Source organism: Poecilia reticulata, linkage group LG23 (genome assembly GCF_000633615.1).
Source record: "Poecilia reticulata strain Guanapo linkage group LG23, Guppy_female_1.0+MT, whole genome shotgun sequence".
NCBI lineage: Eukaryota > Metazoa > Chordata > Actinopteri > Cyprinodontiformes > Poeciliidae > Poecilia > Poecilia reticulata.
In genome coordinates, this window is record NC_024353.1 from 3,902,600 (window position 1) to 3,917,836 (window position 15,237).

Consider the following 15,237-nt stretch of genomic DNA (forward strand, 5'->3'; position numbering starts at 1 on the left):
ATATATGAAAAAAAAAAATAAAAAAAATAAAAGCCACTCTTACCGGATCACCTTTCTTACAACCACAGATTTCATCCTTGCACTTTGAGCACAGAGAAACGGAAAAGGGTCAAACGTCGACGCTGAGCTATGCTGGAACGCTTTCATGCCGATAAACATCTACTTACATTCATCCTGTAAGTGATGTTGATGAAGCTCTCCATCCACGCATAGATGTCCAACTTCACACCAACAACTGAGCAAAAAAAAAAAAAAAAAGAAGAGAAACGACATAAAATCCAGACATCCTAGATCATAACCAGTCCCTCTGTGTCAACTTTACTCTCTGAACCTGAAAATTAAACTTGGCTAAAGATCACAGGCGATGAGATGACTTGATGTGTGGTTTGTGTATGTGTGTATGTGGGGAGAAACAGATGAATGAGGGGTGGCGGTTATGAAATAAGAGTGCGACTGTGGATGATAAAACTGTGGTTGCAAACGTAGGTGTGTAACAAGAGGCAAAGGGGCTTAAAAAAAAAAATCAGGTTTAAACATTAGAATGCTGCTTACCAGCTGGTTTGAGCGTAATGTTGCGAATCTCGAGGTTTACTGCTCGGCTCACGAGGACATCGCTATCACTTTCTGCGCGAAGGAGACAGGAAAATTTGTATTTTTTTAAATTTTTAACAAGCATCTTTTTAGAAAGCAACCCTGATCATATAGTGCCTGATATTCGACAGGTTTACCGGTGCAGGGTGTTGGCGTAAAGATGTACACGTCGTTGTCTAAACTTCGTTTGTAGAAGCTCGACTCGTAGGTCTCCGCTTCTTCCTTCCAGTCCAGCCCGGAGCTGTTGGACATGCGAGCACAAGATGAAATCCAAATTCTGCTTCTTTTTTACGTTCTTGGAATCCCGTTGCAGTTAATTTATGTTAAGTAGTACACAGTAGTACCTTCAGTTATTCATGAATTCTTTAAGACAATTTGCTTTTAATTTTCTAAACTTTAGTTCAAGGAATTTTGGTAAGAAGAGAAAATGCCTTTACCTATGACTATTTTGTGAATAAGAAAACACATTTAAAAGCTGATGAGGTTGAAGTTTTCCTGACTTATTAGTGGGAACAGAAAAACCAGCATCAAAATATAAACACTTTACAGCAACATCAAAAGATTCAAATTACATCCTTTGGAAATAAGACCCTTTCTGATTCTGGATGGCAGTGCCAATCTGACTTTTGAGCCTTACCACAGGTGCTACATTAACCTACTGCCATTCAGAAATGTCAATCAACTGAAAAAAAAAAAAAAAGTTCTTTGTGAATCTCATTTCCTATATACCTTTTGGGGAAGACGCGAGTGATTCCTCCGTCAGTCGCAACAAATCTGGCAGTAACACCCTGCCTGACAAGCAGGGAAAATGCAGCTATAAGAACATGGTAACAAAAACCTGGAATATGTTTTATGCATGCCTGACATTTACTGGTGATGTTGAAATATTCAAACCATCTGTATCGCCAAACAGCAAACACGACCGCTTTTACTCACTGCAACTCATTCTGCTTCCAGATCTTGATCAGATCAGAGGTGATGCCGGCATCGAGGAGAAGCCGGTTTACAAGCTCCACATTACCTAAGTGGGGGAAAAAAAAAGTATATTACTTGAAATGACTGAAGAGTAATTACAGATATTGGAAAAAATTATGACATAGATAAAAAAAAAAACAAAGAGGAGAGTGAGCTTTAAGCAGAACACAAATATTTTCCGCAATTTCCAGGCAACCAAAAATAATTAAACCTCAGGACTAAAAACACCTAAAGACTCAAAAGAGAGCAAAGTTATAGGGGGACCCCCCAGGCCCCCCCCAAAAAACTTTGCAATTCAAAATTCTGTGGTGTAGGTGGTGAAGTGGTGCAGGTGTAAAGAATACTTTTGCAGACATCCAACAAGACCACATGACAAACATAAGAGGCGATAAAAGGGATTGCCCCTTTTTTGGCCGTTCCTGGCTCTTTGAACCCACCACCGACCCGCTCCAGTCCATAAACGTCAGGGTTCGCCGATACACCTCCGCCGCCACCGCCACCTCCCCCAGTCTTTATGGCACGCCTCACACATCAGACAGAACAGCTGGTGTAACACTTTGGTCCCCCCCGAGCCCACCATCCAGTGGTTTTCATTAGGGATTCTTTATTGAAGGCAGCCCAGGAATTCCTAATGTACTTCTTCGCCACTGCAGTGGCTTAACCGCGTAAAGCGTGTAACGATTCCTGAGCCGCCAATCCTCCACATGGGCCGCGCTCCTCTCCCTCCCTTGTGGTTCTCTGTGGACTCCATTAAACTAGCAGCTAATAACGGTGGAGGTAATAATTCAACTGGGTGAAAAGTTTTATTGGATTGATCATGTTGAGATGTTTGAAGTAAGTCCTTAAATGCAAACCATCAAATTAAACAATGGAACGCAATAAAAGAGCCCTTTTATAAATGCCCGGGGAACGTTTTGCTTTTGCTCAATGCGCCAACAAATGGGTAATTCATATCAATGAGGGTATGCCAGAAAGGGTAAGGATGGTAATGCGTTGGTCAGATGTCACGGGGAAGGTCCGTCGGACCTGATTTGTGTTTTATTGCTCTGCTCGCACTCTGGGCTGCATGTGTCCTGCTCTTTTTCACAAACACACAGTAATTGGATGAGGTCGAGCGGCTACAGGAGGGGTGTGGGAGGCATATAACTGGTGGATGGAGTGTGTGTGTGTGAGCGAGAAAGCCTGCGTGTGTGTTGCAGCTAAGCCGATGTGCCTCACACATGTGCAGCCAGGCATGTGATAGTCAAATCTTTGGAGTTAGCATCAAATAGGTAACATGAAGGGAAGGGGGGTGGGAGGGGGGGTTCCACATTACATAGCTTTGCCAGGTCATACACGCCAAACCATCCGGCCAGTGGAATGACAGATTTGGGAGCATGGTCACTTAGAAAACTCGCATTAAATGTTTATTGCTGAAAGTAAGATGGCAGGGATTTATTCGCGTCGCTAAAGCAAACGTGGCAAAGACAAATTCCAAAAGTTATAAGCAACATATTGAGTCTTTAGTGCAATTTTATGTGGGAAATGTCACAAAATGGCACATCACTGTGAAATGGCAGAAAATGGAATGTTTTAAAAAAAAAATAAATAAAATTATGCATAAACATCTGAAAATTATTTCAAGCATTTGATTTCATCAGACATCCACAACTCAGGTGGACAAATCCACAAATCTGGCCTTTGAAGAAGAGTAAGAACAAATAGATTGGTGAATTCAAATCCAGTCTCACGCCATGTAGGGCAGATGGCAAATGTGGAAGAAGGTGATGAAACTATAAACTTTTTGGCTTACATCCCAAAAGTGTGGGATGACCAAAAAAACCCCCAAAAACTTCACATAATACTTGACATGCTACCGGCTGGTATTTGCAAAGTGGCCAGTCCAGGAGCGGAATTCATTTTCCTTGGCAATGTCCGACTGAATTCCCAAGAACAGAGATAAGGAAGACTGTAGACGTTGCCAAGGCAGTCTCCACTGTGTGTATTTATGCAGATTAAACATATATTTGGCATTTGAACTATTAACATAGACAGTTGTAAAGGTTTTTATAGGGATTGTGGTCCCCGACAACCACAAATACTTAAGTCTTTGGGAAGGCTTCTTTACAGTATTTCTCCATCCAATCTGACTGAGCTTGAACAACTTTGCAAAGAGGATTAAAAAATACTTGATTACCTAGATGCAGAAAGCTGGTAGAGATGTACTGCCATGATTGCAACAAAAAGAGAGCCTACAAAAGTTGGACACGTCTCCATCGGCAGTGTGTCCCTCGCTGTGTGGGCAAGAATGTGGAGGGTCGTGCACGCGAGGGCTATGATTGACGCTTCGGTGATGTCATTTACTCAATTTTGTTGGTCTATCACATATGCTTGTTGATGCTGCACAATAAAGTGTGAAAAGGCTTCCTCTTGCAAGGCACTAGCATTGCTGAAAAGAGCATGATTGCACTCACACATAGGGTTGTTTGGAGTCTTTGTGTCTATATAATTGTTGAAGTCCATCAGGTACTCTGTGTTGTTCGTTTTCTTGTCTGGCGGCTTCAAGTCTTTGCAGTACATCCTGAGGAAAACAGAATCAAAGGTTTAGGGTATACTCAGTCAAAGCAGTCCTGTCGGGAGTGAAAGTAGGATTTACATGTGTTGCATGTAAACGTACCTTGGTGCAATAAATGTATACCCGTACTCATCAAACTTGTCTGCAAGCAGGCTCTCGGAAACTAGAGGTAAGTGAAGAAATATCACTAATATAGGTTAGTATGCAGCTGTTACGATGACATTGCTGGGAAAAACTTGATACATTTTTAGCAATCCTTTGGCAGTGAGCAGAAATCACATCATCTAAAGAGACATTTGAAGAGCAACTCCACTAACATTTAAACAAAAACGCATTTAACATTTTGCCCATTAATCCATTCCTGCCCCAATGTGGTACTTGGACGACGAAATTTTATTCCAACCTGTAGATCAGTTTATTTCCCAAAGTTGAAGTTACATAATTAAATCTTGCAATGTTTTTCAAAGCTTCAAAAAAAACCCTCCATTATTCATTAGATTAATGGAGACAACATGAAACCAGCAGCCCGTTGTAATGGTTAAAGAAACATTTTGTATTTTATTGAAATTTATTTAGTGCTCTGCCTTTGATAAGCCCTGCATGCCAAACTTTACTTTGATACTTTCTAAATAGTTTCCCTTTTGGCATTTTGGATAAAAGCGTGTTTATATTTTGAGAAATGTTGTGCAGCTTTTCATGAAGCTATACTTCCAGTTTTGTGTAATGTTTTGACTCAGGAAAAGTGCTTTGACAGCCACCAATTTAAGCTGATTTTCTGCTCACTCCCTGCTGTTCAGAAACGTGATGTGGCTTTTATTAATACCATTTACCATCAGAATGTCATTTAAAGCTATTTTGGTTTGATTAGGGGGTCACAATTTGTATTTTTTTTATTAGAATAAGTGGACCCAAGCTGGGATCAAACCAAAACAAATAAACACTGGCACTGAGATTTCAAGAAATCTAGTTAACTTGAATTATTTGTAGGTTTCTCTCATTCAAATGTCATTCTGTAAAAAAAATAAATAAATAAGATAAACAGTTTTATTCACATGGGTACAAAAATGCTTTATTTATAAGGCAGTTAAAAGGGAGAAAATGGTGACACCTTTGTATGAAAGGTATTAAATCGGTAATGATGAGCCTCTGCAGTTATGGAGGCTTATTAGATTTAAGAAACAAAAACAACATAATATATTTTATTTATCATATAATAAACATTGGGACAAATAAGTGCACAACTTGTGGAAAGTTAATCGATTAAAAAGATAAAAGAAAAATAAACATAAGATGATGAAATAACGTGACAGGGCAAAGATTGGGAGAACAGACATGAAAGTAAAAAGAAAGGATACTTGCCATCTTTCCCTGGAGTAGAAATAATCCCAGAGGAGAGAAGGCGAACAAACACGAGGATCCCCCAGGGAGGTGACGACGAGAAGGAAAAGAAAGGGAGGGGAGAAAGACGGGGTGAAACCACAGAGGTCAAAGGTGACAATATTTTATTCACAGAGCGAGCCCTGAATAGAAATATTGCTTTGCAAGCAGAAGATTTCAGGTCTTTGGATGCAGATGGCGCTGATGGGGAACACACACAAAGGCTTAGACTGCGGTCAGAGGACGTGTTTCAGAACTCGGATTAGCATCTTTTTGATGATTTGGTCAATCTCAGGAGTTACCAAACTTGCGTGAAGGATTTACTTTATGCCATAATCAAATGGAAACATGCACCACAGTTCACAACCTAAGTGTTTTCAAAGCACGCTGCACACGATTATTTCATAAACTCTTGTGGCAACATAAGAGTCGTCATAACTGGATCTTTTCATTGCAGGCCATCGCTCAGTAATTCCGGGGAAAAAAAATGATAAATGGTGGGAAGATATTAGGAATGAGACAAAGAATGTGCACTCTCAATATCAAAACGTTGATTAAATTAAGAATTTACTTCAGCACAACAAAGAAAAAAAAGTTTTGACTAATTTACAAAATGGCGTAAAAAATGTATAATATTCGGAAAAATATTCTTACCCTTTGAACTTTTGCAGGCTTTGTCACAGTACTGCTACTTGGATTTTATGCAACAGACTAAACCAAAGGACCAAATAATAAGGTGGGAGCAAGAAGATGCTTTTATTTTTGTTTTTTAAGCATTTTGTGCAACTAAAAAGTGAGAAATAAATTTATCCTCAACCCCCCCTTCAGTGTCTACTTCATGTTTCGGTAGTTGGAATATGCTTCAGAGATTTGGGACTGAAGCATACGCATGATACACTTATATTTTCCTTCTCCCTTACAATTATTTTGTATAAAAATTGTTTTTAATATAATTCAAAGAAGTGTCCGTAATGTGACAAAGGGTCAGAAATTCAAGGGTGCAGAACAGGAGGGAATTGGTATACGACATTTCTTCTGGTTCAATTGAGTTGTGATACAAAAGTTTTGTCAAAAAAAAAAAGAAAAAAAATGAATAAAACAAAAATATGAGCCAGGCTTCAGTTTCAGATAGGCTTCAAAGCCTTATGCGCTCTGGAGGGTTTTGACTCAACGCCCACAAATACGAAAACTGATGACCCTGCATTGAGAGGGACAAACAGAACAGATCAAGCTTAGTGTGTAAAGAAGAGTCCTGCTTTTTATTAGGAGTAATTTACCAAAGTTGTAAAACATAAAATGAGTCAAAAAGGAGAAACTGGAGAAAACTCCAATTTATACTCTGGGTACAGACTCACGGCTTTCTCCTTTATGGCTTCACCTTTAAATAATGCAAGCATCCTGTTCGTCTGTTCTTCCTGCTACAGTGGGCCGGTGCCAAAACCACATCTGAGGGCCATTGGAACAGTCAAAGCAGGTGGGGGAGTTAATACATACATGCGCTCTCACACACACACACACACACACACACAGACAGAGACACACACCCGCTGTCTGCAAAAACACGGGTGGGATGCATCGCATGCAAAGAGCTGTCTCTGGGTGAATTAATCCTGCTCGATTCATCGTGACAAAGTTGTTGTTAACTTGGGGGGGGGAAACAAACGGAGAACAAAATGCTTCGGTGTTTGTGAGTCTGCAAATTTACATCCAAAGTGTGTGGGTGATGAGAGAGAGAGGCGAGACGAGGATGGCTGTGGGGAAAAGTACAGAAGGGGGATACTTGCCCAAAAATGCTGCGGAGGTTCCAAAACAGCAGGAAGGGTTAGGAGTTCAGAACAAGAGGTTAAAAGGTTGAGAAGAGAAAGGAGGGAATTGGAAAGAGACAAGAAAACAGGGTTACACAATATTTTATTCAAATGCGCATTGAATAAGAATATTGTACGCAGAAGTTCGAAACCAAAAAGAAAAGAAAAAAAAAACAACTTTACAGTACATGTGGGAAAGGTTTTAACTATAGGTAAATTACATGTCAATTGAAATGAATTAAAATGTCTTCAAAAAGCTACTTCAAAAGGTGACACTCATTTAAAAAACCGATTATAAATTTTGGTGCCATTTATTTTCATTTGGATATTTATGTCTTGCAGGTAGCCCAAATTTCTGCTCTCGAGAAAAATGTTATTTTACAGAAGACCAATAAAAGTAATAACACTAATAATAATAATGATACACAAAGTAATTTTCTAAATAAGCTAGTTTTGTATCCAAGCATAATAATAGTGTAGTACAGGGCAAACATTGAGGAGCAATGAAGAAGAAGAAGAAGTAAAAGGTTTAGAGGAGATTCATAAAAAGAAGAAAAAAGAGACACAAAATCTCTCAATATAACAATTTGTAAAATTTATATAACTTAAAGGGTTCACTTTGTAAATTAAATCACCATGGCATGTTAACTTTTTGATGACATTTTAATGTATAGAGATGTATTTTGTTAAAAACATTGTCCTTTCTTCACCAAAACATATTAATATTTGCATCATTTCACAACATAAAACGCTGTGGAAACTCACTTGGAAAGCCTAGAGCTAAACATAAACTCCATACCGTTTGCTTTAAGATAGACTGACCTAAAGAGGAAAAGTCTCAATTTTCACAAATCGGTCAAGTTAAAACATAAATTGGTGCCATTCAGAGGGTGTAAAATGGACAGCTAAATTGTCTTTACACACATTTTCCAGGTTGCACTTTAATAATGCAAAAGTGAATCTCAGATGTTTGAAGTTCTTTAAAGGCCTTCCAAGTCTTTCAGCCTGGTTGCAACTTTATTTAATAAAGCTGCCAGAAACAAAACATGATGAAATGTTTTGCGGTAGATGGAGCAGCTTCAAGTGAGCTTGAAGCATCTGCCAACTGATTTTTTTTTTAATGTTTTTGAGCACAGACTGGGCACCTAAAGTTAATTTTTTCCAAAACAGCTGGAAACATTGCAAGGTTTGAGAAATGCATGCAAATTGAAATGTAACATCGTGATTGCAAAATGTTGTGATCCAAAAAAAAGAAGAAAAAGAAAAATAGAGTTTAACAAAGGCCAGTTGCAGCTTAATCCCAAAATACAGAAATAGATGCCACATGGAAGAAATCAAAACATTGAGTAATGCTTTAAGCTTTTATAGACAGAAAGATGGACCTTTAAGAGAATTTGCACATAAAAATCAAAACTATGCACATTATTTTAGTCAAAAAGATTGATCATAACATATTTATTTTCTAATTAACCTCCACTTCCAAAGAAAAGAACTGACTGAGGAAACGCCTATCATCCCATTCATTCACAGCTGTTAGGGAGGGAATGAAATGAATAAAAACATTTTGTGATAAAGTTCATTATTTTCCATAATGTAATGATAAAAATTAAACTGTCATATTTTAGATTCATTGCACACCAACTGAAATGTTTCAGATCTTTTATTGTTTTAATACTGATGATTTTGGCAAACAGCTCATGAAAACCCAAAATCCCTGTCTCAAAAAATTAGCATATTTAATCCGAACAATAAAAGAATAGGGTTTTAATACCAAAAAAGTCAACTTTCAAATAATTATGTTCAGTTATGCACTCAATACTTGGTCAGGAATCCTTTTGCAGAAATGACTGCTTCAATGCGGCGTGGCATGGAGGTAATCAGCTTGTGGCCCTGCTGAGGTGTTATGGAGCTCAGGATGCTTCAATAGAGGCCTTTAGCTCATCCAGAGTTTTGGGTCTTGGTCTCTAAACTTTCTCTTCACAATATCCCACAGATTCTCTATGGGGTTCAGGTCAGGAGAGTTGGCAGGCCAACAGTAATACCATGGTCAGTAATACCAGTGGTTTTGGCACTGTGAGCAGGTGCCAGGTTGTGCTGGAAAATTAAATCTTCATCTCCATAAGGTTTTTCAGCAGATGGAAGCATGAAGTGCTCCAAAATCTCCCGATAGCTGCTGCATTGACCCTGTCCTTGATTAAAACACAGTGGACCGACACCAGCAGCTGACATAGATCCCCAGACCATCACTGACTGTGGGTATTTAACACTGGACTTCAGGCATTTTGGCATTTTCTTCTCCCCAGTCTTCCTCCAGACTCTGGCACCTTGATTTCCGAATGATATGCAAAATTTGCTTTCATCCAAAAAATGTAGTTTGGACCACTGAGCAACAGTCCAGTGCTGCTTCTCTGTAGACCAGGTCAGGCGCTTCTACCGCTGTTTCTGGTTCAAAAGTGGCTTGACCTTTGACCTGGGGAATGCAGCACCTGTAGCCCATTTCCTGCTCACGCCTGTGCACGGTGGCTCTGGATGTTTCTACTCCAGACTCAGTCCACTGCTTCCTCAGGTCCCCCCAAGGTCTGGAATCGGCCCTTCTCCACAATCTTCCTCAGGGTCCGGTCACCTCTTCTTGTTGTGCAGCGTTTTCTGCCACACTTTTTCCTTCCCCCTGAGGTGCCTTGATACAGCACTCTGTGAACAGCCTATTTGTTCAGAAATTTCTTTCTGTGTCTCACCTCTTGCTTGAGGGTGTCAATGATGACCTTCTGGACAGCAGTCAGGTCGGCAGTCTGACCCATGATTGCGGTTTTGAGTAATGAACCAGGCTGGGAGTTTTTAAAAGCCTCAGGAATCTTTTGCAGGTGTTTAGTTACTTTGTTGATTCAGATGATGAGGTTAACTGCTCGTTCAAAGAACCTTTTCATGATAAGCTAATTTTTTGAGACAGGGATTTTGGGTTTTCATGAGCTGTTTGCCAAAACCATCAGTATTAAAACAATAAAAGACCTGAAATATCAGTTGGTGTGCAATGAATCTAAAATATATGACAGTTTAATTTTTATCATTACATTATGGAAAATAATGAACTTTATCAGAATATGCTCATTTTTTGAGGACCTGTGTATATTTATAGAAAGGTAGAGAGCTTTTTACTTGCGCACACACACACGCGCGCGCGCACGCACACACACACACCTACTAAGGCATGCTAATCTGTGTCACTGACATCGTGGAGATTCCTGCACACATCTACATCTTGAAATAGCACCTGACCCAAACTCTTGCCCGAATTTGGGTCAGTTTGGGTTTCTTGTTCTTGAAATCTGCCTTTGAAATACAATCATGAAGCCTTTTTATCCCCAAGGCTCCTGAATGAAGCAAGCCAAGAACTTATGGGTTCTGGACCTCAATAAAATTATGTGCAGGTCTGGATCGCTTTTCTGCTTTTGTTTCCTATGTTTGGTAAAATAGTCACAGCATTAAACTGACTGTGAAAATTAATAAAAACAAATATAATAAGTCACAGACTGTTCCTAGCACTGTGCAATAATTAATACATGAATAATCCTAATGAATTAATAGTAATTAAAAATAATAGTGGATCAAAGGCTTCAGAACATTTGTACCACAGCAGGTATGGAAAACCACAAAAGCAAAAATTAAATCATATACAAATCTATTAATCTCGTCATGTTAAAAAAATAAAAAGTATAATGTTTTATTTAAATATTTACGTCAGCTTGAGTCATGCAGAGCTGATTCTGATAATTTCCATAGCAACAATCAGAAGCAAGGCGTCGCAACAGAAGTCCAGTGAGTTCACTGATGAGGTCATAGATGACATCGTGCACATCACAGTAGATCATAGAAGTTCTAATGCTTGAATACTGGAATCTCTAAGCATAAGTGAGGATCCAGACATTTCTTGGAGTTTCAAATTTGTTTATACCAACAATGTTTAGTTTTGCGACGGCGCTTGTTCCCCTGATTTTCCCGGTTGGTTGGGGCATCGGAYATGYCGTGACGACTGGGATGAAGAAAGTGTGCGATCGTTTCTTCCCAGGGAAGGATTCCAAYGAAGGAYACGATCAGGATGAAGAGGACGATCCGTTTTGGAAAGGATTTCCATCCACTTCCAAAGGACAAACCGACCCGGCTGGGGAGGTTTGTTCTGAGACGATGGTACAGCATGAGGGTGAGACTGCAGTCGCAGAAAAATCTAACCCGGCTGGGGAAGATTTGTCTGCGACTGATCTCGCAGCCGAAGCTGTGGCTGAAGTGACAGCCAAAGCTTTGGTTTTGCTGGTCCCATCCTTGAAGGAGAGTCCTCTGAAGGCCACTTTCACAGGGTCCTTTGACAGTGTTGCTCGATTGTCTGAACAACCATCTCTGAAGGTAAAGATTTCCGTTGATGTCGAGGTTTCCTGTTCCCCTAACGTTAATTCAGTAGAAAGCGTTGGCTCGGATCTGCTAGATGTAGGGAGGACTTCTGCAGGACCAGGACAAGCGGAGGAGAACTTCTTCAAGTTCTCCGATGAGCTCCAGAACAGCTGGGTGAACGCTGCGTTCCAGAGYGTCCTAAACCTGAGCGTCACCAAGCGGTGTCTCGCTAAGGAAAGGGTTTTTCTGGAGGCATCGTCCATCCCCTGCTGTGGGAGTCTCCTCCTCTCAGCTGTCCGTCAGCCCGGCAATCATTTTAGTCAACAAGACCTTTCCCCAGTTCTGATGGAGCTGAGGGAGAAGAAGCTCCYGTCGGACGTGGGAAAGKACTATGACATCAAAAGTTTGCTGGAGTCTGTGCTGGTCTGGCTGGATTCGTTTGGCGGYRACACAGATAGAGAGTTGTAYGACAACGACTMYTGCTCTAACTGTGGAGCCACTTCCCTCAGGCTCCTGAACMACGGCGCCATGATTGCCCTTCCASCRGTGTTATTTTCAACCAGTATATCTATACTGCTTGAATACTGGTTGGATTTGGCATGCAAACGCCGTTGTTCAGGCTGCGGGTCACCCTGGCAGAAAAAACATTGCCTGACCGACAACAAGGTCCTGGTATTTTTTCTGCACAGGTTGACCAGGAAGCACCRAACCAAAGCCACTCAGACCATCAATGTCCCTGCAGAATGTGGGACGGAGACATACCACCTGTCCTCCGTCATCTGTGGGGATCCAAAGCTGACAGACTTCTACTGCTATTTAATGAAGGGAGAACGAACCGACAATGAGCATGTCTTCACTGCAGACAGCAACTGCAGTGAAGACATGTCCAACAACGGATTCATTTATATTTACGAGAAGAGATGATCAGACACTAGAGGACAAAAGGTAAAAAGATTTGACAGGTTTCCTGTTTGCAGGTTTCTCTCCGGGCACTCCGGCTTCCTGCCACAGTCTGAAATCTCCACTGAAATTATCCAGTAGGCAGAGGTTGACCCTGGAGGCGGGTCCAGCGGACGGAGCCGGGGGCAAAGAGCACTGGGAAGCAGAGCCTTGAACAAAACACAGGGAGGCGGAGGAGCAGAGGTAGTCTCATTGATAGATTGATAGATTGATAGATTGATTGATAGATTGATAGATAGATTGATATCTACAACTAGACACATATAGAGGACCAAAACCGACATAATTAAAAAATATAGAAATATAATAATATTACTTATATATATATATATCTCCAACCTTATATATAGATAAAAGAATAAATATATATCTGACATATTAAGAAATAAAATAATATATAAATAAAAGAATATATATATTTTGATAAGAAATAAAACCATGAATATATATTTAGTTTTTACTTTTCCTTACACATGAGTTTTTGTCAAGTAATGTATATATATTTTCTTTTTTTATTTCCCCTAAACATGCGTTTTTGTCAAGAAAAATATATTTTGCTTTGTCTTTTTTTTTGCTTGCTCTGTTTCTACTTGCTGTAAAAAAAAAAAAAAAATCCCTTCTCACCCTCCGCGAGTGGTTTCTTACATCCTCTGAGCTCGGGTCCTCTACCAGAGGCCTGGGAGCTTGAGGGTTTCTGCGCAGGATCTTGGCTGTGCCTAGAACTGCACATTTTTGGACTGAGATGTCTGATGTTGTTCCTGGGATCTGTTTTAGCCACTGCTTCAGTTTGGGGGTGACTGCACCAAGGGCCCCGATGACCACAGGCACCACTGTGGTCTTCACCTTCCAGGTCTTTTCCAGTTCCTCTCTGAGGCCCTGGTATTTCTCCAGTTTCTCGTGCTCCTTTTTCCTGATGTTGTAATCACTTGGTATTGCTACATCCACCACAACGGCTTTCCTCTGTCCTTTATCCACCACCACAATGTCCGGTTGGTTCGCTATTACCATCCTGTCTGTCTGGATCTGGAAGTCCCACAGGATCTTAGCTCGGTCGTTTTCCACCACCTTTGGGGGTGTTTCCCACTTCGATCTTGGGGCTTCCAGTCCATATTCTGCATAGATGTTCCTGTACACTATGCCCGCCACTTGGTTATGTCGTTCCATGTATGCTTTCCCTGCCAGCATCTTGCACCCTGCTGTTATGTGCTGGACTGTCTCAGGGGCTTCCTTGCACAACCTACACCTTGGATCTTGTCTGGTGTGGTAGATCTGAGCCTCTATTGCTCTGGTGTTTAGGGCCTGTTCCCTGTGCAGCCAGGATGAGAGCCTCTGTGTTGTCCTTGAGTCCAGCTTTTTCCAGCCATTGGTAGGATTTCCTGATATCAGCCACTTCAGTTATTTGTCGGTGGTGCGATACCACTCATGGTACATGGGTGGTATCCCATACCATGACGGATACCATGACGGTACAGCACCTCGTCCTCTGTTCCCCATTGCCTGAGACATTCGCTGAGCACATCAAAAAAAATTAATTGTTTGATAAAGGAAAAGCCTCTCAGACTCTGAGCTCAAAGCGAGATGCCCAAACTATTTTTTTTATATTAGACAATTAATTTAATTTCACATAATTATCGCAGAAGAAGCCATTTGTTTGTTAAATACTAATGTTTGTTGTGATTGACGTATATACTCACAGACGAACGAGGTAATTACTCCAAGTTTGTCATTTATTGAATGTTCAGAAACTACAGCGGCTGTGATGAGCCAAGACAAAGGCAAACAAAGATAAAACAACTGAACAGGTGATCAACTCAAAACCACTCGCACCTTTTTATTCTCCGTCTCTCTGTMATTTAAGCACACCCGTTGCCATGGCAACCGCCTGCGTGCAGCAAGCCGACCAGAGATTACGTTAAAAACATAACATTCAGTCCGTTACGATATTAGGTTTTCAGGCTTGATATTTTACGATTATTAATAAGCGTCTCATGAACACAGCGGTGGTTGATTAGTTTTAAATGAATTAAATTTAATGCAATTTTAAACTCCTGCTCTGCCAGTTATTTTGGTAATGTAACCAAAACGCACAGAATTACGCAACACCTTGTTGAAATTATAATGATTATTATTTTTGTTGGGTCATTCATTTGAACACGTTTTGTTGATTTTTTAGTTGTTCTTTAATAAAGTTACGAACGTTTTGATAAGCCAATCAGAGGTGGACGTGCTGCTCTCAGCGTCCTGGCAGCGTTCACTTTTTCACCTAATGCCGAGATCGACTCAAAACCTTCCGCTATCGACGTGTTGCAGCCCTGCTCTAGCAAAGCACCAACAGTTCAGAGACAAACAATATGAAATAGGGAAAAAAAAAAAAGTTATTTATTAACTGATTAAGTCGTGTTTCAGGTTGTTCTAGAAAAACTAATCAGTCGCGGCTGCACAGTGAATCCACTGACTTTTTACAGTCAGAAGACAGCCGCTCCCCTCTCTTGCAGGTACTGGTACCCCGCAGTACCAGACTGTACCCCGTACTTTCAGCGCTGATTATGACTGAAGATTTTTGAAAATGATGCCGTGAAAAGAAAATGTTTTAGA

At 40.5% G+C, this 15,237-nt stretch overlaps 1 protein-coding gene across 6 annotated transcripts in view; it reads right to left on the minus strand.

The window, feature by feature from the left end:
- The window catches only part of cacna2d1a (calcium channel, voltage-dependent, alpha 2/delta subunit 1a), an 84,440-nt gene that overhangs the window by 17,462 nt on the left and 51,741 nt on the right, over positions 1-15,237 (minus strand). For 2 of the 6 annotated variants that reach the window (XM_017302722.1, XM_008400611.2), the window contains exons 23-32: positions 7,282-7,290; positions 5,480-5,488; positions 4,223-4,283; positions 4,020-4,126; positions 1,528-1,612; positions 1,321-1,383; positions 729-832; positions 553-624; positions 168-235; positions 44-82 (exon numbers count right to left, since the gene is read on the minus strand). In XM_017302722.1, coding sequence (XP_017158211.1) covers positions 44-82; positions 168-235; positions 553-624; positions 729-832; positions 1,321-1,383; positions 1,528-1,612; positions 4,020-4,126; positions 4,223-4,283; positions 5,480-5,488; positions 7,282-7,290 — 617 coding nt within the window. The remainder of the gene's footprint in view (positions 1-43; positions 83-167; positions 236-552; positions 625-728; positions 833-1,320; positions 1,384-1,527; positions 1,613-4,019; positions 4,127-4,222; positions 4,284-5,479; positions 5,489-7,281; positions 7,291-15,237) is intronic. The other 4 variants (XM_017302723.1, XM_008400612.2, XM_017302724.1 and 1 more) reach the window with 2 other exon arrangements.